Raw genomic sequence first — 24,232 nt, 5'->3', positions numbered from 1 at the left:
CGCCGCTTAAAGGGGCAGCGTCGGCCGCGGCGCGCGGGAGCGGGAGCGGCGCGCGGGAGCGCGCAGCACCATAGAGACGCGGGCGGCCCAGAGCGTCACCCGCTCTCCGGCCCCTCCCCCGGGGCGGCGGCCACGACGCGGGAGGGAGGCGCCTCCGCCCTCGCCGCTGCCGGCGCTTAAGCAGGAAAGGAAGCGGTGAGACTCGGGGCTGAGGGCAGCACCATGGAAACCCTGCGGGACGCTCTAACTCGGGCGGCGTCACGGAGATACCAGTGACCGCTTCCGGAAGAACTCTCCGGGGCCATGTTTCTGAGGGGGCGTGACGTCACTTCCGGAGCAGGGACTTCCGCTCGGCCACAGAAGGAGGGAGGGAGGGAAGGAAGGGAGGGCGGGCCTTAGAAGGGCGTTAGGAAAATGGTGAAGCTGAGTGAGACCCGGGTTTGCGTCCCGCGGGGTCCCCGCGTTGTTCTAAGCACGTGCGTGTGCGTGTGCGTGCCCCAGGGTTACCCCGGGGCTCGGCGCTGTCCCTGCACTCCTTGCTCGGGGCTAGCGCTCTGCCGCAGCGCCGCTCCGGCCGAGAGTTAACTGGAGATCAGAGTCTCACGGCTCCTGCGTGGCGGGGCTGACAGGCGTGAGCCGCCGGCGCCCGGCTTCTAAGCACTTTTCTCTGGTCCGGCGTCACAACCGACCCGAGAGCCAGAGCGCGAGTGCGCGGGTGCAGAACCCGAACCCCGCACCGCGTCCCGCCAGCCCGGAGTGGGCTCCGGCGAGGGAGGCAGCCACGCCTGGGGGGGTGTCCTTCCCCGGCTGGGGTGTGCGTGGGGGGGTCCCGCCCCGCAGGTGTCCTTCCCCGGCTGGGGTGTGCGTGGGGGGGGGTCCCGCCCCGCAGGGGTCCTTCCCCGGCTGGGGTGTGCGTGGGGGGGTCCCGCCCCGCAGGGGTCCTTCCTGCCGGGGGTGTGGTCGGTGCCCCTCCCGGGTCTTCTCGTTCGGTTAGATTGGCCGAGAGTCTCGGATTCCGAGGTCGCCCCGGTGCCAGGCGATGGCCCTCGGGGAAGCCGGGGGAGGGGGGGGGCGGCTCCGGAGCTGAGCTTGAACTGGTGATCCCGCAGGTCGCGCGGCTGCCGAGGCCTGGAGTTCGGCCACCGCACGCAGGCCCCCCGCCCAAGCTTTAGCTTTGGGCTTCCCGGAGCCGCAGGGTGGGGACGAAGCAGGACTCTTGTCTTAGAGACCGTGGAGCGCAGAAAACACTGGCGGGGAGCAGGCTGCAGCCGGTGAGGGCACAGCGACGGCCGGGAGGTGGCCTGGACCCTCGGGTTCCTCCCGGGTCCCGTCCGGCCGGGTCGCCCGGGGAATCGCCGTGGAGCGCCCTCCGGAACCCTGCACCGCAACGGGTTAAAACCTATCTGAGACCCAGGAATCCGGTTCTACTGGTCCGGTCTGGGGGGGGGGTGACCTTGAAAAACCGCAGTGACCTCATCTGGGTCAGTTTTTTCCTCCCCAAACTCAACCATTAAAATTATGCAGAAAAAGTGGTAGAGCACTAGCCTTGAGCTGAAGAGCTGAGGGACAGCGCCCAGGCCCAGAGTTCAGGCCCCACGACCGGACCCAAAAAAGAAAAAAATTATGCAGAAAAGTGATAGGTATGTTCGGTGCGTCTCAGGAAAAGCCCGAACACGTACTCCGTGGTTTCTTTGTTACTGAATTATTACTGGAATAAAACGCGAACTGCATTTACTGCAGTTGGTTTAGGGAGGGATCCATACTCAGGCTTTTTTGGGGGGTAAGGTGAGGCAGGTCTTGCTATGGAGACCAGGCTGGCCTTAAACTCCGGAGCCAACGGCTTCAGCCTCCTAACCAAGTGTTGGGATTTCAGGCGTCAACTCCCAGGCAGAATCTTTTTGTTTCCTGCCCTGGGGCTTGAACTCAGCGTCTGGATGCTTTCCCTTAGCATTTGTGCTCAAGGCATGTGTTCTAGCACTTGATCTACAGCCTCCACTTCTAGCTTTTTGGTGGTTAATTGGAGATAAGATTCACACTGGCTTTCCTGCTTGGGCTAGCTTCAGATTTCAGATCCTCAGATCAAAGCCTCCTAAATAACTGGGATTATAGTCGTGATCCCTCAGCACCCCGCCAGCCAGAATCTTTTCAAGACATCCTGGAAAGCCAGGGTTACAGGATTCCCTCAGCGCCCCACTCAGCCTCTCCAGTACATTACACTCTATTTCACTCACATTTCTCCACATGTCACTGGAGTTGTAGGCCACAGGCTTAGGCCAGGAGTTCCACATGCTAGATACAGCAACTCACCAGAGAGACAAGCAGCAGTAAAGGGGAGAGAACCGGGGCACTATCCCTCAACTTTTTCCCACTCGAAGCTGGTGCTGTACTTGAGCCACAGCTCCACTTTCCAGCCTTTTTGCTGTTTAATTGGAGATAAGAGTCTCACAGACTTATGCTAAGGCTGGATGCTAACCACACTCCTCAGATCTCACCTCCTGAGTAGCTCAGATTAGAGGTGTGAACCATTTCCACCTGGCAGCCGTAGATGAAAAAGAACAGGGTATGTGTAATTAAACAGTCCTAGTCGTCTGCGTCACTGCTGTGGGGGAGCTCCAAGTGCAACTTCTTCCCTACAGGTCATTTTCCACATTTGGGGGTGGCGTGTCCTACTGATCTTTTCCTTGGGAGTAGTTTCAGTTTGTTAGAAAGATGTTATTAATCAGCCCTATCCTTCCTGATGCCAAGATGGTAGCAGGATGAATGGCTCAGAACAAAGACATTCAAGATGGAGCCAAGATGACAAGCTTGTCTTCCACTGGAAGTTAACTTCTAAGTAGTTTTTTTTTTTTTTCTGTGCACCAAACGGAAGTGTAAAAATGATAGCTCCCTTGGGTGGGTCATTGGGCTGTCCTTCTAAAGGCTCATCATACAAAATGTTGATTAAATGCATTAGTTACACTTTTCTCCTCATTATACATAGCTGTCAGTTTTATTTCAGACCTAGCCAGGAGCCCTAGGAGAACTGAGAAAGCTTCCTCCCATATATGTGTGCATGGAATCAATGAATGCCTTTATGTAACACAGTGGAATCAGCAGAGATGGGGAGGGCTTGCATGTCACCCTCCATCAGATCCCTGAGTGAGAAGCAGGAGCTGAACCATGCTGGGCATAAAATGGAAAGAGTTTTGTTTTTGTTTTAGTTTTTTTGCTGGTCATGGGGCTTGAACTCTGGGCTTGGGCATTGTCCCTGTGCTCTAAAGCCCAAGGCAAGAGCTCTACCGCTTGAGCCACAGCACCACTTCCGGTTTGTTTTAGTTTTTTTGGGGGGGGTCTGGTCAAGGGGCCTGAACTCTGGGCCTGGGCACTGTCCCTCAGCTCAAGGCTAGCGCTCTACCACTTGAGCCACAGCATCACTTCTGGCTTTTTTTCTTTTTGCTTATATGGTGCTGAGGAATCGAACCCAGGGCCTGAGGCATGCAGGGCAAGCGCTCTACCACTGAGCTACCTTCCCAGCCCTTTCTTGTGGTTTATTGAAGAGAAGAGTTTCAAGGACTTTCCTGCCCGGGCTGGCTTTGAACTGTGATCCTCAGATCTCAGCCTCCTCAGTAGCTAGGATTACAGGCTGAGCCACCAAAGCCCAGCCGGGAAAGAATTTCTTTTGTTTAAGGACTGGTATTGGGACTTGAACTGCTAGGAGACCATTGTAAAACTTTTCCTAAAGCTGTTGTTTGCTAGAGTTATTGCTTAACCACAAAGCCAATTGTCAGCTCATAAGGTATTTAAGGAATTTTTGTAACAGACCTCCCTGTGGCTTAGATTTATCAGTGAAGATAGTTACTGATCTTTTTACTTACCCCACCCACCTGCATCCTGTTTTTTGTGAAAAACTGTGTTACCAATGCGTTGCAACCACTTCCTCTTTCATTTATAGTATATAAGCCTACTTGTAAGTTCAATAAACAGACCTTGGTCTCCTTCCTTGTATCTGGTTTGTCTCTCATTCAGGTCAGTTCCTCTTTGAGCCCCAGTCTACGGACACCGCAGGCTGGGGCAGACAGCACCCAACGTGGGGCTCGAAGCACAGATCATTCAGGTCAGTTCCTCTTTGAGCCCCAGTCGACGGACCCCGCAGGCTGGGGCAGACAGCACCCAACGTGGGGCTCGAAGCACAGATCCTGGTCTGAAAGTCGCCCGATTGAGCCATCACTCTCTCCATCACTCTCTTCTTCTTAGATCGCCATCCAGCCGGTGAGTGAAGATCCACATCGTGATCACCGCAGAAACGCTCGACTGCAATACAGATCCGTAAGGTAAGGGAGGCAACACAATTACAGGACAAACAATTAGTAAGCATGAACTTTTTGTTCAAGGCCTAAAAGCCTCACTCAAGGCACGAGGAACACGGGTTAAGAAAGAAGATTTAACTCAATTTTTATGCTCCTGGAGGATATTTGCCCTTGGTTTCTTCAGGAGGGTACTATAGATGAAAGAAGGTGGGGTCGTGTTGGAGACTGTCTTAAGGATTATTATGAAACTTTTGGCCCCGAAAAGATTCCTGTTCAGGCTTTTTCGTATTGGAACCTCATAAATGAGCTCCTCCAAGTTCGCCACCAACACAAAGATGTGTCTAGAGTGGTTAAGGAAGGTGAAGAATTTTTAAAACATAAATTTACGAGGAGTCAGGCCTCCCTTGCCCAAAGACCCCTCTCCTGTCCCCCCTCAGTCGCGTCCCATTGTCCCTCGGTTTCCATACGGATGCCTGACGCTAACAGCGACTCACAATTACAGAAACCAAAATCTATATACCTGGTTCTTTCTAACCTCAGATCCCAAAGGCCCAATAATGCTGTCCTTCCCCCGGAGGACGAGGCTACTTTGGAAGAGGAGGCTGCTAAATACCACGCCTCAGATTGACCCCCTCTAAACCCCTTGGGCACACGACCTCCTCCCTATAAAATAGCCTCTCCATTCTGTGCCCCTGCCTTGGCCTCTTCAACAGATCTTGAGGAGGTCACCAGACAAGCCACAGTTAAGCTTTCCCGGGAAGCCCAGTCCTTAAGGGCCCTACTTCAGGCCAAGAAGGAAAAGGCCCAACTATTACAACAACTATATAAATTGGACCTAGAAATTAGGAACCCAAACTTACAAAAATTAACGACAAAAAAGGAAAAGATCCTTTATGCTTTTCCAGTCACTCGGTCTCAAATTAGAGCCACTTCGGAAAATCTAGAAGGAGAATCTGATGATCCAGAGTCTGAGGCGGAAGACTGAGAGGAAGAGCCAGAGGGAGGGCCCAAGTCTGATGACTCAAATGGGAAGGAGGAAGGAGGAGAGCGTCTGGTTATTAGAGCTCAAAAATACCATCGCCTTGAATTTACACATATTAAAGAATTAAAAAGTGCTGTTTCCTTGTACGGCCTTACCGCTCCTTTTACCATTTCTCTTTTGGAATCACTGAGCGAGGACTGGCTTACAGTAAATGACTGGGCCATGCTAACCAAGGCTACCTTAACACGAGGCGATTTTCTTTTATGGAAGGCTGATTATGGCAAAAGATGCCAGGATACAGCTCGCCGTAACACATCTGGTGGCGGTCACTCTAAGTCCTGGACCATAGAAAAATTGATGGGCAACAAGCCATTTGATACCAATGAAAAACAGGCTAAATTTCCCCCAGGATTGCTCGTTCAGATTCAACATGCTGCCCTTAAGGCCTGGAAAAGCCTCCCTTCTCAAGGGTCCGCCGTTACCTCTTTGGCTAAAGTTCGACAGGGACCCCATGAATCTCACAGTGAGTTCATTGGATGCCTTACAGAGGCTGCTGAGCGCCTTATGGGAAAGGAAGAAACTGATAATGAGCTTATCAAACATCTTGCTTTTGAAAATGCCAATTCTGCTTGCCAAGTGACTTTACGTCCCCACCACCACCACCACTGCTGTGACAAAGCCATTACTGACTTTATCAGACTTTGCTCTGATGTTGACCCCGCCTTGCGTAAGATCGGCCTGGCCATAGGTGCTGCCCTTAAGGATTTTACTCAGAGCCAAAAACCTAAAATCTGCTTTAATTGTAAACAGCCTGGCCATTTTTCAAAGGACTGTACGGCCCCCAAGGCTGAAAAACCACTCCCTCCTGCCCCCAAGGCTGAAAAACCACTCCCTCTGTCCCTATGTCCAAGGTGCAAACGGGGCAAACATTGGGCCTCTGAATGTCCTCCAAAACCTATATCCAGGGCAATCCTCTACCACCCAAACGGGAAAAAAAAAAACCAAACAGGACAGAACCTTGGGGCTGTCCCCCAAGTGACCCCTTAAGCACCATCAGCGCCCTGGAACGGGCAACGGCAGGAAGCGCAGGATTGGACCTCTGCCTCTTCCCACACAATATTGACACCCCCCCACCCTCCAGTTAGGAAATCAGATTCTTTCCACAGGAGTGTTTGGCCCACCACCCCCAAACACCTTTGGTCTCATTCTGGGGCGTGGTAGTGCTGTTTTTTCAGGGCCTTAGTATTTCCCCTGGGGTTATTGACAATGACTGAAGGAGAGATTAAGTTACTGGCTACTGCTTCTCAGGGGCCAGTCACAGTTTTTCCTGGACAAAGAATTGCTCAATTAATATTGCTTCCCCTTGATAAGACAAACCTTAGCCTTACACAAAAAAGAGGATCCAGAGGCTTTGGGTCTTCGGATGCTTACTGGGTCCAGGAGATTACTCAGGACTGGCCTCTCCTTAAGCTAAAATTGGATGGAAAAATATTTGAAGGCCTTATGGATACGGGTGCTGATGCTACAATTATTTCTAAAAAAAGACTGCCCCCCCCCCCCCCCGTCCTGGCCCCTTCCCCCTTCCATGACTCACCTTAAAGGCATTGGACAAACCTCTAACCCATTACAGAGCTCCAAAATTTTAACCTGGGAAGATGAAGAAAAAAATAAGGGCACCGTCCAGCCATATGTGGTTGAGACCCTCCCGGATAACTTTTGGGACGTGATATTTTATCCCAAATGAAGCTTATAATGTGTAGTCCAATGAATTGGTTACTCAACAGATGCTTAGCCAGGGCTTTCGCCCTGGACAAGGCCTAGGAAAACATTCTCAAGGCCTAAAAAAACCATTCAGGTGGAGGAAAAAACCAATCGTTTCGGTGTGAGCTATAAAAATTTATCCTAGGGGCCATTGACATGCCTGTACTCCATACAGACAAAATATCCTGGAAAAGGACTGAGCCTGTATGGGTTGATCAATGGCCCTTATCCTCTGAAAAACTGGCTGCGGCTACTACGTTGGTCCAGGAACAGCTTGCCGCAGGCCACATTGAACCCACCACATCTCCGTGGAACACTCCCATTTTTGTAATTAAAAAGAAATCAGGAAAATGGAGATTACTTCAGGATCTTAGAGAAGTAAATAACGCCATGGTGCCCATGGGAGCCCTTCAACCCGGCCTTCCCACACCCGTGGCTATTCCCACGGGGTACCGTAAGATTGTTATTGATTTAAAGGAGTGCTTTTTTACTATTCCTTTACACCCTGAGGATCGTGAGCATTTTGCGTTTACCAGTAACTAATTTTAAAGGCCCTGTGTATACCAAGATTTCAGTGGAAGGTTTTACCCCAGGGCATGGCAAATAGTCCCACATTATACCAAAAGTTTGTAGCCCAGGTGGTGGATCCATTTAGGCAACAATGGCCCTCCATATATTTAATTCACTTTACTTTTAGCAGGCCCTGACCCTGATCAGCTTCTTTACTGCTCCCAAAGACTTTCTAAAGCCCTTACTGACACTGGCCTTCAGATTGCGCCAGATAAGATCCAGCTGGCTCCTCCCTATACATTTCTGGGATTTGAGCTTTTTTATAAAAGGATTTTTTTCACAAAAAATTCAACTTAGAACAGCCCATTTACAAACCACAAATGATTTTTAAAGGCACCCTGCGGAGTGGAGAGCACCCTGCCGTCCCAAGAGTATGCACCCAACATTAAACACCCTCCGGGAGAAGTTACTATGGGGGTTCCCATGCATAACGACGCTCTGGATGAAGCTTCCCTACCGCTTATGTTTGTCCTGCTTACATAAACATAGAGAAGATCACCACAAATGTGGGGGCCGAGGAGATCTTCACTGTAAGCCTGGGACTGTGAAACCACATAATGGAATCCTTCCTCTAAGTGGGATTATATAACAGTTAAGGCAAATTACACTCACCCCCCCAATCATTGGAGTTATTGTTCCTGAATGTGAGCAACAGGAACCCCACGCCAAAGGCTGGTATCACCCGCTTAACATTCAATTCACCACTGCAGGAAAACTGACAGCTGGGTGGGAACAGGGCTTTACCTGGGGACTACGACTCTTATCAAGCCGGTTCAGATACGGGTGTTGTGTTTACCATCAAACTAACAAAAAAACACCCCCAAATTATTCACAACCGGTACCTGTAGGACCAATGCGCTCATCCCACTGCCCAAAAAAGAACCAACCCTAAAATCTGAACCCAAACCTTCAGCTCCCTCTATTATAGACAGGCTATCTACTCCCCTCAAATGATACATGGTGGGCCTGCAGTGATGGCCTTACCTCCTGTGTGTATACCTCTTTAATTTTACCAGAACCCGTATTCTGCATCATGGTACAAGTCGTGCCACGGTTAACTTACTATTCTCAAGATCAATTTACAGGACTTTGGGAGACCGGCATAAGAGCCTTAGCTCGACGGAAAAGAGAACCTGCTACTGCTGTAACCCTTGCTGTCTTACTGGGATTAGGCATCGCTGGAGCAGGAACCGGAGTAGCCTCCCTCGTCCTCTAATCAACATTACTCTGAACTCCAGTCTACGATAGATGAGGACATACAAAACTTAGAGAAAGGAATATCCGCCTTAGAAAGCTCACTAGCCTCTTTGTCAGAAGTAGTGCTCCAAAATAGAAGAGGACTAGACCTCCTGTTTTTACCACAGGGGGGGCTATGCGCTGCTTTAAAGGAAGAATGCTGTTTCTACACTGATCGCACGGGGGTCATTAGAGACCGCATGGCCAAAGTTAGGGAAGGGTTAGAGAAGAGAAAAAAGCAGAGAGAACCGGAGGGAAGCTGGTACAAAACTGGTTTTGCACCTCCCCTTGGTTCACGACTTTCCTCCCATCCCTACTCGGACCTTTTGTTGGCATCCTAATTTTGTTGGCTTTTGGCCCATGGGCCTTTAATAAGCTTACTGGTTTTATTCGGCAACAGATTGATTCCCGAGCATCAAAACCTGTACAGGTTCATTACCACCGGCTAGACCTTGCAGACCAAGGCCTAGATGAGCCGCTTGAGAGAGCGTCTCCTTTGGGAAGTGCGCCTCAGTCCTGTATGGCGTGCACCCTTGGGGTGAAGGCATCTGCTTAAGAGGTGCACAACCAGTGCAGAGGGGCTAGCAAAGCTAGCACACAGGACCCTTCGAGAGATACGCCCGATAGCATAGGGGTTAAGTGTTGCTCAATATCCCCTCCTTCAAAAAACCGACACGAGATGTATAAAGGTCTGGGACATGATTCTCCCCACAGGATTGTTCCCCTTACCATACATCCCATCTTTTACTCAGAAGGATCCGTGCCTCTGTCTCCCCTCTCAGATTAATGCCTCAATTTGTTTTTAGGACCCTTCTGCTCAACCTTTTAAATAAATAAAAGAAGGGGGACTTGCCCAGAGACCACCTTAACACTTTTCCTAAAGCTATTGTCTGCTAGAGTTATTGTTTAACCACAAAGCCAATTAATTGTCAGCTCATAACATATCAATTTATCATAAAGATAGCTACTGATCTTTTACTTCACCCACCTGCATCCTGTTTTTTGTAAAAAAAAAAAAACAAAAAACAACTGTGTTACCAATATGTTGCAACTACCTCCTCTTTCATTTATAGTATATAAGCCTACTTGTAAGTTCAATAAACAGACCTTGATCAGAACTCTGTCTTGCTCTCCTTCCTCATGTCTGGTTTGTCTCTCATTCAGGTGAGTTTCTCTTCGAGCCCTAGTTGACCGACCCCTCGGGCTGGGGCATGAACTGCCCCTGAGCTTCTTTTGAGCCAATCTTGGGGCTTGATCTAAGGTCTGGGGCGCTGTCCCTGAATCAAGTATAGCACTTTACCACTTGAGCCACAGTGCCACTTCTGGCTTTTTCTGTTTATGTGATGCTAAGGAATCAAACCCAGGGCTTCATGCATGCTAGGTGAGCACTCTACCACTAAGCCACATTCCCAGACCTGCAAATAGTTAAGTACAAGTCTGTCTGTGCCAGGAGCAGAGGATGGAGGAGTGAAAGGCAAGGTACCGTTATTGTGGGACTTACACAGAAAGGAAAAATACAGTTGCAAACTGGGATGGTGCCACAACCAGCGGTGAGCTGTGGGGTACCTCACATGTCCAGTAAGGTTAAGGTGTTGCAGAAACTGGGTGCCAGTGGCTCACACCAGTACTCCTAGCTTCTCAGGAGGCTGAGATCTGAGGATCATGGTTCAAAGCCAGCCTGGACAGGAAAGTCCATAGGACTCTTATCCCCAATAAACTATTCAAGGAAAGAAAGAAAAAAAAGCTAGAAGTAGAGCGGTGGCTCAAGTGGTAGAGTGCTATATTTGAGCAAAAGAAGCTCAGGGACAGCTCCCCAGACCTTAGATCAAGCCCCAAAATTGGCACAAAAGAAAAGTGCTGTAGACCAATGGCCAGTGGAGGAAAGGGGACCTGAAGTGTCTGAGCAGAGCAGCGGACCCAGAAATAGGAGGAATTTTCTCCCCAAGGTGGGCAGAGAAGGAGGCAGTACGTGCTAAAACATCTAGGAATCCGAGAAGTATGGAGGGAAACCGGGCAGAGCAGGAGCAACCAGAGCTTGGTGGCTCCAGGCTGGTTATTTCCCTGCTGGAGCCTCTGCTTGTTGGAAGATTAGACTTGAGGAGGAAGCTGGGTGCCAGAGGCTCACGCCTGTAATCCTAGCTGCTCTGGAGGCTGAGATCTGAGGATCTAAGTTCAAAGCCAGCCCAGGCAGACAAATGTGAGAGACTCTTAGATCAACCAGGGAAAAGCCAGAAGTGAAATGCAACTCAAGTGGTAGAACATTAGCCTTAAATGAAAAGCTAACAGCACCTCGGCCCTGAGTTCAAGCCCCACGCCCCCCAAGAAGGGGAACAAGTTCCTGTTGGTACTGCAGGAGAGGCCCTGGGTTCCTCTGGTCTAGGGCATGACTCTTGCAGTCCCTTTCCCCAACGCTGATAGGTACCTTGAAAAGCCTGCCTTCACCTCTCCCCGCCCCCAACACTGCACACTGTCTCCTGCCTCCCTGCAGGACAAGAACGCCAAGGACTCAGGAGAAACTTGGAGGAGCTCCTAGAAAGGACTTCCTTGTCTCTGTCAGGAGTGTCACAGCTGCTGGGGGAGGGAGCAGCATGCGTGGCTATGGGCAGATTTAGAGAATTCTGGCTGGTAGAGATCTTTTTTTTTCTTTTTTTTTTTTGGTCCGGTCGTGGGGCCTGAACTCTGGCCCTGGGCTTTGTCCCTCAGCTCTTCAGCTCAAGGCTAGCGCTCTACCACTTGAGCCACAGCGCCACTTCCGGCTTTTTTCTTTTTGCTTATGTGATGCTGAGGAATCAAACCCAGGACCTCATGCATGCAAGGCAAACGCTCTACCACTGAGCTACTTTCCCAGCCCCCAGCCTCTCTTCTCTTGCCCAAGATCTTTGTGTAGTTAAACCTACAGCTTGAGGTGTTGGGAATGTGGCTTAGCGGTAGAGTGTTTGCCTAGCATGCACAAAGCCCTGGGCTCAATTCCTCAGTACCATATACACAGAAAAAGCTGGAAGCAGCGCTGTGGCTCAAGGGGTAGAGTGTTAGCCTTGAGCAAAAGAAGCTCAGGAACAGTGCCCAGGCCCTGAGTTCAAGCCCCAGGACTGGCAAAACAACAACAACAAAAAGCCAACAAAACAGAAGAGGAAGAGAGGCACGCACGCATAGTCCCAGTTAGAGGTGTTTAGAGGGTGGTCAGCGGCACCTGCCTGGGGGCTGCCCAAGTGGGATCTCATTACATTAAGGGTCATTGATGCCGCAGGTGGTCCGGCCCTCTTTGGCCTCCTGGACAGCTGCTGAGTGTCTGCAGGCAAGGACTTAGATCCAAGACGGAGGAAGCTGGGATGCCTAGCTTTATGCTGCTCCTAGTTCAGTGGTGGGCCCACATAAGGAGTCAGCGTTTTGGGGGAGAAAAGCCACTTTGCACGTGACAACCACCTGCCCACCTGCAATGCTCCTGCAGCTTTGTGCTCTGCTACTGCGGTAGCCTGGTAAATTCTTTTGCATAGGATCACTAACCAAAACCCCAAACAGTGTATGATGCGTTCATAATCCCTCAGGCTGCGCTGGCAACTGTCCCCAGTAGGCATGGAGTTCTGCAGGCAAGACAGCAGTGGAGGCTGTCCCCTTGGAATCTGTGCCATCCGCAGCTGAGGACAGGAAGGACTTCGCACAGACCAGCTTCTGCCTCCTGCAGAGCAGTCCTTGCTTTCCCCCTCTCCCCAGATGGGGGCCTAGGGGGCTTGGGGTGTGTATCAGCAGTACTTTGGAAGCCAGCTAGCTCTACTTTAGGCCTTGCTAATAACCCTGCAACTCTACCTAGAAGTGACTATGAATGTCACAACTAGGCCTATTATATTCCAACTAGGCCGGGTGCCGGTGGCACATGCCTGTAGTCCTAGCTACTCAGGAGGGTGAGATCTGAGGATCACGGTGCAAAGCCAGCCCAGGCAGGAAAGTCTGTGAGTCTTATCTCCAGTTAACCACCAGAAAACCATAAGTGGTGCTGTGGCTTAAGTGGTAGAGTGCTAGCCTTGAGCTGAAGAGGTTGGGGACAGTGCCTAGGCCCAGAGTTCAGGCCCCACAACAACAACAACAAATCCAACTACCTGTATGTCTAACGCAATTCCAACTAGTTGTATGTTGCTAAACTCAATCTCCCATTAGACCTCTACAATGCGCTGGCCACCCCAGAATTGCCCTACGACGGAGCAAGTTCAAGTTCAGCAGGGCAGGTCCATGGAAGGAGACAGCAGTCAGCCCTAACTGCTTGCAAGTCTCTTGCTTTTGCAAATTGTGTAACATGCAAATTTAGGAATGCATGACAGGGCTGGGAAGGTGGCTCAATGGTAGAGTGTGCCTTGCATGCATGAAGCCCTGGGTTGGATTCCTTAGCACCACCTAAGCAGAAAAACCCGTAAGTGGCACTGGCTCAAGTGGTAGAGCACTAGCCTTGAATTGAAGAGCTGAGGGACAGCACCCAGACTCAGAGTTCAGGCTCTACGATTGACCAAAAATAAGAACAAACAAAAAAATGAACGCATGGCAGATGGATGCTGGTAGCTCACACCTATAATCTCAGCTACCCAGGAGGCTGAGATCTGAGGATCACGGTTTCATCCTCAGTGTTTGAGAAGAAACCAACGCTCAGAGCAGTGTCTGTGCTTGCAGAAGGGGTTGTTTCTGGTGTCTGTGGGGCTTGGGGTAACAGGAAGACTTCTTGTCTCTATTGAAGTCCTTTAAAACTGTGCAAGGGGCTGGGCTTAGTGGTAGAGTGCTTGCCTAGCATGCATGAAGTCCAGGGTTCAGTTCCTCAGTAGGACTGTCAAAAAAAATATTAAAAAACTGCAAGGTGCTTTTTTTTTGGGTCCGTCATGGGGCTTGAACTCTGGGCTTGGGCACTGTCCCTGTGCTCTTCAGCTCAAGGCAAGTACTCTACCACTTGAGCCATAATGCCACTTCTAGTTTTCTGGTGGTTTATTGGAGATAAGAGTCTCATGGACTTTTCTGCGCGGGCTGGCTTTGAACCCTGATTGTCGGATCTCAGCCTCCAGAGTAGCTAGGATTACAGGTGTGAGCCACCGGCACCCGGCCTTTTCGTTTTTTGTTTTTTGTTTTTGTTTTTGGTCCATCCTAGGGTTTGAACTCAAAGCCTTGGTGCTGTCCTTGAGGTCTTTTTGCTCACTTCCAGTTTTTGAGTGGTTAATTGGATATAAAAATCTCACAGGGACTGTTTTGCCTGGGCTGGCTTAGAACAGTGATCCTCAGATCTCAGCCTCTAGAGTAGCTAGGATTACAGGTGTGAGCCACCAGTACCCGGCTAGTACAGGGTGCTTTTAAGTCACTTAAATGTATTAATTTGACTTTTGCGTTTGTATGTGTGTGCTGGCCCTGGGGCTTGAATCCAGAGATGGTGCTCTCCTTGAGCTTTTCAGATTCAAGGCTAGTTCTCTACCACTTGAGCCACAGTTCTACTTCCGGCTTTTTGCTGGTTAATTAGAGGTAAGAGTCTTACAGACTTTCCTACCTGGGCTGGCTTCAAATTGCAGTCCTCAGATCTCAGCCTGCTGAGTAACTGGGGTTACAGGTATGGGCCACTGGTACCCAGCTCAATTGAATTCTTTTTGAGGTCTGTGCTTAGCAAATTGATAGGACTTTTCCCCCACCTTTAATCAAGATTATTCTTGTAATGACCAGAAGGGGGCAGCAGATACTTTCTCTAAACCTGTAAAGCACCCACAGGCAAACTACCTGCAAAAGTAGTGGCTGTGTTCTGTGGCAGGGGTCGGGACCTGTGGGTTGGAGGTGGCAGTCAGTGGAACACTAGCCAGTGAGCAAAAGCATCAGGTGCTGGGTTCGCGTTTCTATGTCAGAACCCACCCAACCTCCCCAAAATAGTTGAGATCTGAAAGGGGAAAGAAAGCAGGCAGAGCATGGTGCACACATGCCACAGACAAAACGTAGAGATTCGCTGGCGCCCAGTACTGGCAAAAACCAACAAAACCAGTTGTCTCTCACCAAGTAGAACCCTTGCCCCCACTCCCTGTGTTGTGCTGATGGCAGCTGTTGGTGGATCAAGAGGAAACGCAGGTGTCCCTGAGGTGTGGATCTGTTTGCTTTGGGGGAGGAGAGGAGACAGGCCAGGATCTCAGACGTGAAAGGACCAAAGTCCCCCAACAGCAGATGGCCAGTGACCCACGGCGGCTCAGTTTGGATCAGCAAGATTGCTATGCCAGGCCTATGACACGGGCACGGTTTGATTCTTCTAAAGTCAGAGAAAAAGTGGACTTTCAGGTTGAGAAAATGTTTTGATTTTTGTTTTTTGTTTTTGGTGTGTGCGTGCTGGTCCTGGGCTTGAACTCAAGACCTGGGCACTGTCCCTGAGTTGTTTTTTTTTTTTTTTTTCCCTCAAAGCTGGCGCTCTACTACTTGAGCCATAGCTCACTTCTGGCTTTTTGGTGGTTTGTTGGAGATAAGAATTTCTGTCTGCTTGGGCTGGTCTGGAACCTTGATCTTTTAAGCTCTCTTCCCCTTGAGAAAAAAAAATTTTTATAAGGCCTTGCTTCCCACCTGGGCATGTGCCTAGACCACAGTCCTCCTAGTTTATATTTCCCACGGTAGCTGAGATGGAAGGCGTGTACCACCATGCCCGGCTTCTTCCACTGACATAGAGTCTTTAGAAATTTTTTTCTCTTTGCCCTATCTGGCCTGGATATGTGATCCCCAGATCTCAGCTAGGATGACAGTGTGAACCATGCCCAGCTATTGGTTGAGAAGAAATCTCGTGAAACTTTTGCCTGGGCTGGCTTTGAACTGTGATCTTCCTGATTTAGGTGGGATGACGGGAATGAGCCACTGTGCTTGGCAGTTTCATTGTGTGTGTAAAAGAGAGAAAGAGAGAAACAGACAGAGCGTTCTGGGGCTCAAACTTACGGCCCTGTGCTTGATTCTCAGATCTCAGCCTCCTCAGTAGCTAAGATTATGGACATAAGGCACCAGAGCCTTATGGATTTTTATTTATTTATTTTTTTATTGTTGTTAAAACTGATCTTTCCTGGGCTGGGAAGGTGGCTCAGTGGTAGAGTGCTTGCCTTGCATGCACGAGGCTCCGGGTTCAATTCCTCAGCACCACCTAAGCAGAAAAAGTACGGTGCTGTGGCTCAAGTGGTAGAGCGCTAGCCTTGAGCTGAAGAGCTAAGGGACAGCACCCAGGCTCAGGCCCCACAACCGACAAAAAAAAAACCACAAAACGATCTTTCCCTGGGAAAGCACATGAACCATGAGTTAGGCCCCCTTCGCTGTTCTTCAAACATTCTTTCTTTCTTTCTTTTTTTGTGTGGGTGCTGGGGTGGTGAGCTCAGGGCCTGGGTGCTGTCTTTGTTAGAATGTAGAGCCCAGCTTGAGAAGGTGCCCTTCCGGAAGCCTTGGTTTGGGCCTCACACACACATCCAAGCTCTTTATCTTGTTGGGGTTCTGCCTGGGGCCCTGGGAGAAAGGTGTGGAAGGATCATTTCCTTGTGGGTAAAATAAGGAAATCAGTCATTGCTCTGTTTGTTCTGGCAGAGGCCTGAAGGTAGCAACCCAGGAGGGTGCTGGGCACCGGGCCACCCACAGTTCCAGCACCAGCGAGCCCCAGGCTAGACCCAGCCTCCAGCATCCCAATGGCATGGCCACGGCCTGCCCTCGTCGTGGCTGGCCAGGCCCAGAGCGCGGGACTTCCACTGCTTCCGGAAGTGAAAAAGTCAAGTGAAAGTGTGAAGTTCAAGCGTCAGTACTGGCATGCACAGACACACGCACACACATGCACACAGACGGAAATTGAGAGCTAATGGACGTGTTTAGTGGGAGGAAATTGGCTCAATAAATTGCATCACAGACAGATGATTTCAGTGCCATTGAAGTACAGTCCTGAAACAGAGATCTGTGGGATTCCACGTTTTCCCAAGTGAATCCGGGTAAATAATTGCATAGACAGAAGATTGTCCACAATATGGATTCATGGGGAACCTCCAGGCCAGAAACATGCCAGGAGAGGCGGCTGGTGCTGGTGGAGAAACAGGAAGGGTCATTTCTTATTTAATACCCAGTGCTGTCAGGAGAGCAACAGAGAGAGAGAGCAAAGCGCCAGCCCTTGTCCCCGCCCCCCCAGCCCTCTTCACTTTATTTTGTGTGTGTGTGCCAGTCCTGGGCACTGTCCTTTAGCTTTTTTCTTATTGTTGCCATTCCTGGGGCTTAAATTCAGGGCCTTACTCTGTGTGCTTAAGGCTAGCGCTCTACCACTTAAGCCACAGCGCCACTTCCGGCTTTTTCTGCGTATGTGACACTGTGGAATCGAACCCAGAGCTTCATGCATGCGAGGCAAGCACTCTACCACTAACCCCCCCTTCCCAGCCTCCCTTAGCTTTTTCACTCAAGGCTAGTGTTCTGCCGCTGAGTCACAGCTCTACTTTTGGCTTTTGTGGTGGATAATTGGAGATCAGCATCTCATGGGCTTTCCCGTCCTGGGCTGCCCTCAAACTCAGCTCTCAGTCTCCTAAATAGCTAGGATTACAGCTGTGAGCCATAGAAGCCCAGCCCATCTATACACACATAACATGTACTGTGTGTGTGTGTGTGTGTGTGTGTGTGTGTGTGTGTGTGCGCGCGCGCGCGTGTGCTGGTCCTGGGGCTTGAACTCAGCATCTAGGCACTGTCTCTGAGCTTTTTTGGCATAAGGCTAGTACGCTGCGCTTTTTTTGTGCCAGTCTTGGGGTTTCAAACAACTCAGGGCCTGAGCACTTCCCCTTAATTTTTTCATTCAAGGTGAGCACTCTACCACTCTAAGCCACAGCTTCACTTCTGGTTTTCTGGTGGTTAATTGGACATGAGTCTCACAGGGACTTTCCTGCCCAAACTGGCTTTGAACCATGATCCTCAGATTTCAGCCTCCTGAGTAGCTAGCTAGGATAACAGACATAGCCACTGGTGCCCAGACCTGTAGTTTTGTTTTTTTTTTCTGGTCGTGGGTCTTGAACTCTGGGCCTAGTAGGCACTGTCCCTGAACTCTTTAGCTCAAGGCGAGCGCTCTACCACTTGAGCCACAGCACCACTTTTCGTTTTCTGGTGGTTTATTGGAGATAAAGAATCTCACAGACTTTCCTGCCTGGGCTGGCTTTGAACATGATCCTCAGATCTCAGCCTCCTGAGTAGCTAGGATTACAGACTGAGCCACTGGTGCCCAGCTAGTGTGTGTGTGTGTGTGTGTGTGTGTGTGTGTGTGTGTGTGTGTGTGTGTGTGTGTGTGTAGCATGAAACCAAGGCCTTATGCCCATTCAGCTTGTTTGTTCACAGTTGGTGCTCTACCACTTGAGCCATAGCTCCAGTCCAGCTTTTTGCTGGTTATGTGGAGACTTTTCTGCCCTGGCTGACTCTGAGCCCTCTAGATCTCAGCCTCTTGAGTAGCTAGGATTACAGGCGTGAGCCACTGGCGCCTGGCTATAGATTGCCTTGTAAAACTGACAAGTACAAAAAAATAATTGGTGAGGAAGAGGGGGGAGAAGGCTTCCAAGTGAATGAGGACATCAGAGGAAATTAGAAGCCTGGACGTTTTTACAGTCAGTGTCTCTTTGTTTGCGGTTTGGAAGCTGGGCTCGGTGAGGTTGGCTGATCTCCCCGTGTTTGTGGTTTGGGGGTGGTGCTGGGGAACACTGAGGAGGGCAGGGGAGGGGCTGAGGATGCCCTGGGCTGGGCAGGAGCAGGCCCCGCGTTGCTCTGGGCACCTAGAGATGCGGCCCTGAGATACTTGAACGTCAGGGTCAAAGTCTTCATTTATAGGCTTGGGGGAGTTAATGTGTAATATCTGGGGTATAAACTGGACATGAGAGGGGGACCCTGAGCAGTGGCGTCGGAGGAGCAGCGCGGGGAGCAGCCGCCATGTCGGTGAGAGCCACCCCTCGCTCACCGCCCTCCCGTCATCTGTCTTTGCTGGGGTTGGGGTGGGGGTGGGGTGCCTTGGGATATAGTATTACTCCTCCTCTCTGTACCTCAGTTTCCCCACCCACATGGCCAGGGTGTTGGACAGTGATCTCCACGGCCTCTAGCCTCTGGGTCTCCCGTGAAGCCTCTGCCTGCCTCACCTTCTCTCCAGCCTGCTTTTCCTCATCCTAACAGTAGTAGTAATAATAGTAGTAGTAATTGGTAATAATAGTTATAATGCTCACTCTGTGGAGTCTTTTTGTGTCTGTGTGCCAGTCCTGAGGCTTGAACTCAAGAGCCTGGGTACTAGCCCCTAGCTTTTTTGCTCAAGGCTGGTGCTCTACTACCTGAGCCACACCTCTACTTCCCATTTTTTGCTGGTTAAAGATAAGATTCTCACAGACTGTCCTGTCTGGGCTGGCTTTGGAACTCAATCCTCAGATCTCAGCCTCTTGAGTAGCTAGGATTAGATGTGTGAGCCACCAGCGCCCGACGTCTGTTGAGACGTATGAAAGGGCAGGGTCAGAGGCAGGGTGCGGCTCAGCACCATCAGAGCTCTGCGCTGGACCCCAGCACACCCCATCCCACCCCTCAGAGATGAAACTGCCACGCTCACAGCCTGCAAGGGCAGGGAGGGGATGGGGGCAGCGCATCTTCTTTTTTTGTCAGTCATAGGGCTTGAACTCTAGGCCTGGGCGCTGTCCCTCGGCTCTTCGGCTTGAGGCTAGCGCTCTACCACTTGAGCCACAGCGCCACTTCCAGTTTTCTGAGTGGTTTATTGGAAAGAAAAGTCTCAGGGACTTTCCTGTCCAGGCTGGCTTTGAACTGTGATCCTCAGAACTCAGCCTCCTGAGTAGCTGGAATTACAGCGTGAGCCACTGGTGCCTGGCAAGTGCACTGTCTTCTTTCTGTCTTCTCTGCCATGGTTCTGTCCAAAAAGATGAGCAAGATAAGCCTCGATCTGGAGACCCACAAGTCTCCTCTGGCATAGAGGAGAGATTCGTTTCCTGAGGCTGAGGTGGTGGAGGGGAAGTCTGGAATCAGGGCAGGCAGCCCGGAGGACAGGAGGTGTCACCTTCTAGCTTCTGGTGGCCTCGGGTGACACTTGCCAGCCCTGGGCTTGCAGCTGCATGATGGCTGTTTCCGCCCCTCCGCCTGGGGCCTGCCTGCCTTCAGTGGCCCTGTGCCCTTAGGTCCAGATGTTGCTCCTCTTGAAGAACATCAGTCATATCTAATTTAGAACCACTCTACCAGTGTAACTTTGTCTTCACCAGACAATACCTGCTAGAACCCTGATTTAATTTGTTGTTATTGTTGCCGGTCGTGGGGCTTGAACTCTGGGTTTGGGCGCTGTCCCTGAGCTCTTCAACTCAAGGCAAGCGCTGTACCACTGGAACCACAGCACCACTTCCGGTTTTCTGATCGTTTATTGGAGATAAGAGTCTCATGGACTTTCCTGCCTGGGCTGGCTTTGAACTGAGATCCTCAGATCTCAGCCTCCTTAGTAGCTAAGATTACAGGTGTGAGCCACTGGTGCCCAGCTAATTCGTGTGTGTGTGTGTGTGTGTGTGTGTGTGTGTGTGTGTGTGTGTGTGTGTGTGTGTGTGCGCGTGCACGTGCAGTTCTAGGGCTTGAACTCAGAGCCTGAGCACTGTCTCTTAGCTTTTTCTGCTCAAGACTAGTGCTCTACCACCTGAGCCACTTTGGCTTTTTTTTTTTTTTTTGGTAGTTAATTTGAAATAAAAGTCTCATGGACTTTGCTGCCTCGGTTAGCTTCACGCCTCAGACCTCAGCCTCCTGCGTAGCTGGGATTATAGGTGTGAGCCACTGGTTTGCTTTGGTTTTTGTTTTTGTGCAGTGCGGGGGACAGAACCCAGGGCCCTATGCAGGCAGGCAGATGCTCTCCCAGTGAGGCTCATCCCCAGCCCAACAAGCATTTTATTATTACCTCAACAAACCAATAAAGATAAATCTGCCCCCGCCCAACAAGCATTTTATTATTACCTCAACAAACCAATAAAGATAAATCTGCCCGTTATAGATGAAGTGAGGTGTCACAGATTCGAACAGATTCACATCTGGGCTTACAAACTTCATAGATTGGCCAGGCAGTGGTGGTTCACACCTAGTAATCTAGCTACTCAGGAGGCAGAGATCTGAGGATTGTGGTTTGAAGCCAGCCTGGGCAGAAAAGTCCAGGAGACTCTGATTTCCAATTAACCTGAAAACTGGAAGTGGAGCTGTGGCTCAAGCGGTAGAGCGCTAGCCTTGAAAAAAAGAATCTCAGGGATAGTGCCCAGGCCTCGAGTCCACACATACCAAGTATAGGATGGCTGTTTTCTGGCCGGGCTGGGGCAGAGCAGAGTGGAAGGACCAGAGGGGGGTGCGGGAGGCCCAGACGAGAGGCTCCGACTCTCCCCTTGCAGGGCGGTGCCCTCCGGTGGGCAGGGATGGCGATCCTGGCACGTCCCTGGGCACACAGGTGATGGGTTTTCTGTGGTTTCCCCAGTGGAGTTTTCTCTGTTGGCACAGGGAACATTGGAGCTCACAAATATGGACATGAAGCCAGGGACAACCCTGAAGCTCAAGGGGCGCATCGCCAGCGATGCGAGCAGGTCAGCGCGGTGGGTGAGGGAGGAGGTATGCCCGGGCCGGGAGTGGGCAGGGCGGCACCGCGAAATGACCAGATGCCACAGCCTGTCCATCCTCGCCCCCTCCCACCCCACTGCCCACTCCCTTGTTCCTCCCCGACCCCATCTGAGGCTGGCTTTGGGGGCTGCTCCATGCTCCGTTCCTTGTCCAGTGGGCACCGACGGGGCGGCTGAAGCCCCGGGTGGGGGGGGGGGCCCTCTGCTGAGTTCCTCCAGCGCAGGCTATCGGCGGGCAGCCAAGGCCTGGCTTGCCGGCTGCCCCTCACCAGGCTGAGTATGCCGGGCAATCCCTGATTTCTACGCACCAAGGGCAGGGGAGGGGCAGGCAGGCACAGGTGCTCGACTTGCTACGCGGGCCCCTCAAGTTTGCAAAAAAAAAAAAAAATGGTGGGACATTCCTGATCTGAACACATCAGTAACAGAACCCCTCCCTCCCTCCCTCCTTCCTTCTCTCTCTCTCTCTGTACTGAGATTTGAACTTGCCTCTTTGAAGTTGACACTCCATCACTTTAGCCATAGCTCTACTTCCAGCTTTTTGCCTCTTCCTTGGAGAAGTCTCATAGACTTTCCTGTCCTGGCTGGCTTTGAACCTCTGTCCTTAGATCTCAGCCTCCTGAGTCACTGGGATGGCAGGCGGGAGCCACGGGTGCCTGGCTCAGTGACAGAGCCTCATGACCCAGAATGTACCATCCCCAGGGACCCCCGAGGGTGGGGTGCCATCCCCACCAGCCTCTCTGCTGCCAAAGGAGAGGGGTCCACACCGCTGACGAGGTGTCGCCCCCCCCCATTTCAAGGCAGACCTCCCCGAACACATTTTTCCAGCCATTCTTTCAGCCTGTGGTCAACTGTGCCCCTCACCTGTGACCCCCCCACCCCCAGCTTCACCATTAACCTGGGACAGGACAAGAACCAGCTGGACCTGCATTTTAACTCCCGCTTTGGCGAATCTACCATTGTCTGCAACTCATTCAGTGACGGTAGCTGGGGACCAGAGCAAAGGGACAGTCACTTGTGTTTCAGCCCAGGGTCAGAAGTCAAGGTGAGTTCCAGGGGAAAGAGTAGGGAAAATACCAAAGGGAGACCCTGCCTCCCCCACCCCATCTGGGCCAGAGTTGTTTTTGTCACAAGGTTTCTCCTGCTTTTCAGGGGTTTTTTTTTTTGGTGTTGGTCATAGAGCTTGTATTCAGGCCTGGACACTGGCCCTGAGCTTTTTACTTTTTTAAAAATTGGTCAAGAAGCTTGAACTCTGGGCCTGGGCGCTGTCCCTCAGCTCTTCAGCTCAAGGTGAGCACCCTCCCACTTGAGCCACAGCGCCATTTCTGGTTTTCTGGTGGTTTATTGGAGATAACAATCTCTCAGACTTTCCTGCGGGCTGGTTTTGAACCGACATCCTCAGATCTCAGCCTTCTGAGTGGCTAGGATTACAGGCGTGAGCCATCATTGCTGGGCTTTTTTTGCTCAAGGCTAGTGCTCTACTACTTGAGTCACAGCTCCACTTCTGGCTTTTTGCAAATTAATTTGTTTTTTTTTTTTGGATCTGCTCCTGGGGCCTAACTCTGGGCCTGGGCACTGTCCCTCAGCTCTTCAGCTCAAGGCTAGTGCTCTACCACTTGAGCCACAGTGCCACTTCCAGCTTTTCTGCTTATGTGGTGCTGAGGAATTGAACCCAGGGCCTCATGCATGCAAGGCAAGCGCTCTACCACTGAGCCACCTTCCCAGCTCCTTTGCAAATTAATTGGAAGGAAGTCCTTCCCAGGCTGGCTTTGAACCACGATGCTCAGATCTTAGCCTCTTGGGTAGCTGGATTACAGGCGTGAGCCACTCACTGGAGCCTGACTTTTTTGTGTGTTGGGACTGGGGCTTGAACTCAGGGCCTTGTGCTCTCATTTGGCTTTTTTTGCTCAAGGTTGGCGCTCTGCCATGTAAGCCACCCCTCCACTTTCAGCTTTTTTTTTTTTTTTTTTTTTGTCGGTCGTGGGGCTTGAACTCTGGGCCTGGGCACTGTCCCTCAGCTCTTCAGCTCAAGGCTAGCACTCTACCACTTGAGCCACAGTACCACTTCTGGCTTTTTTTCTTTTTGCTTATGTGGTGCTGGGGAATCGAACCCAGGGCCTCAGGCATGCAAGGCAAGCGCTCTACCACTTGAGCTACAGCGCCACTTCCAGTTTTCTGGTGGTTTATTGGAGATAGGAGTCTCACGGTCTCTCCTGCCTGGGCTGGCTTTGAACCACGATCCTCAGATCTCAGCCTCCTGAGTAGCTAGGATTACAGGCGTGAGCCACCAGCGCTGGGCCACTTTCAGCTTTTTGCTGGTTAATTGGGGATGAATCTCTCAGAGCCTTTCCTGCCAGGGCTACCTTTGCACTGTGATCCTCGGATATCAGCCTCCTAAATAGAGTAGCTGGGATTCCGGCATGAGCGACTGGTGCCCGGCTTCCTCCCGACCTGTCACCCTTCCTTCCACTGCAGATCACTGTGGCTTTCCAGAAGGATGAGTTCAAGGTGACCTTGCCAGATGGGTACCAGCTGACCTTCCCCAACAGGCTGGGCCACGACCACGTGAGTTACCTGGGCGTGGACCAGTTCCATCTCTCCTCTTTCAAGCTGGACTGAGCAGCTGCAGCAGGTTGGAATAAAAGCCCTGGACTTGGGATCCCATTTGCAGCCTTTCTCAAATCCCACGAGGGCCAGCGGCCCAGGGGTCCTGGGTAGATTCCCCCGTTACCACTGCCCATCATTCCTTTTGGTACCCTCTCCTCCTGCCCCCCAGTCAAGACGAAACCAAAGAATTCACTGTGCACCTTCTC

General features: G+C 51.1%; 1 protein-coding gene and 1 long non-coding RNA gene across 4 annotated transcripts; both read left to right on the top strand.

Moving 5' to 3' along the window:
• The first annotated feature begins 70 nt into the window (after positions 1–70).
• LOC138811722 (uncharacterized) lies at positions 71–9,953 on the top strand. 3 transcript variants are annotated; one of them, XR_011367489.1, is made up of 4 exons: positions 71–195; positions 4,006–4,093; positions 4,234–4,310; positions 5,192–9,953. It is a non-coding gene; the product is annotated as an uncharacterized lncRNA (long non-coding RNA). The 3 variants fall into 3 exon arrangements; XR_011367490.1 differs by lacking the exon at positions 71–195 and having other exon boundaries at positions 3,438–4,093; positions 7,933–9,953; XR_011367488.1 differs by lacking the exon at positions 71–195 and having other exon boundaries at positions 3,443–4,093.
• Positions 9,954–18,650: 8,697 nt separating this feature from the next.
• Positions 18,651–24,230, top strand: Lgals2 (galectin 2). The gene is made up of 4 exons (XM_069999470.1): positions 18,651–18,738; positions 21,307–21,389; positions 22,305–22,464; positions 23,895–24,230. The coding sequence occupies exons 1-4, from the start codon at positions 18,733–18,735 to the stop codon at positions 24,036–24,038; spliced, it is 393 nt and encodes a 130-aa protein (XP_069855571.1). The 5' UTR covers positions 18,651–18,732; the 3' UTR covers positions 24,039–24,230.
• The last annotated feature ends 2 nt before the right edge of the window (positions 24,231–24,232 follow it).

This window comes from Dipodomys merriami, unplaced genomic scaffold (genome assembly GCF_024711535.1).
Source record: "Dipodomys merriami isolate MVZ:Mamm:240054 unplaced genomic scaffold, mDipMer1.0.p SCAF_55, whole genome shotgun sequence".
Classification (NCBI taxonomy): domain Eukaryota; kingdom Metazoa; phylum Chordata; class Mammalia; order Rodentia; family Heteromyidae; genus Dipodomys; species Dipodomys merriami.
Note: the sequence above shows the minus strand (reverse complement) of the source record. Positions and strands in the feature narration are given on the sequence as shown.

Excerpts from the sequence above, each read along its gene's own strand:
- Lgals2 (XM_069999470.1), top strand. Across the intron at positions 21,390-22,304 it reads ATCGCCAGCGATGCGAGCAG|CTTCACCATTAACCTGGGAC; the intron begins GTCAGCGCGGTG and ends CCCCACCCCCAG. Across the intron at positions 22,465-23,894 it reads GCCCAGGGTCAGAAGTCAAG|ATCACTGTGGCTTTCCAGAA; the intron begins GTGAGTTCCAGG and ends CTTCCACTGCAG.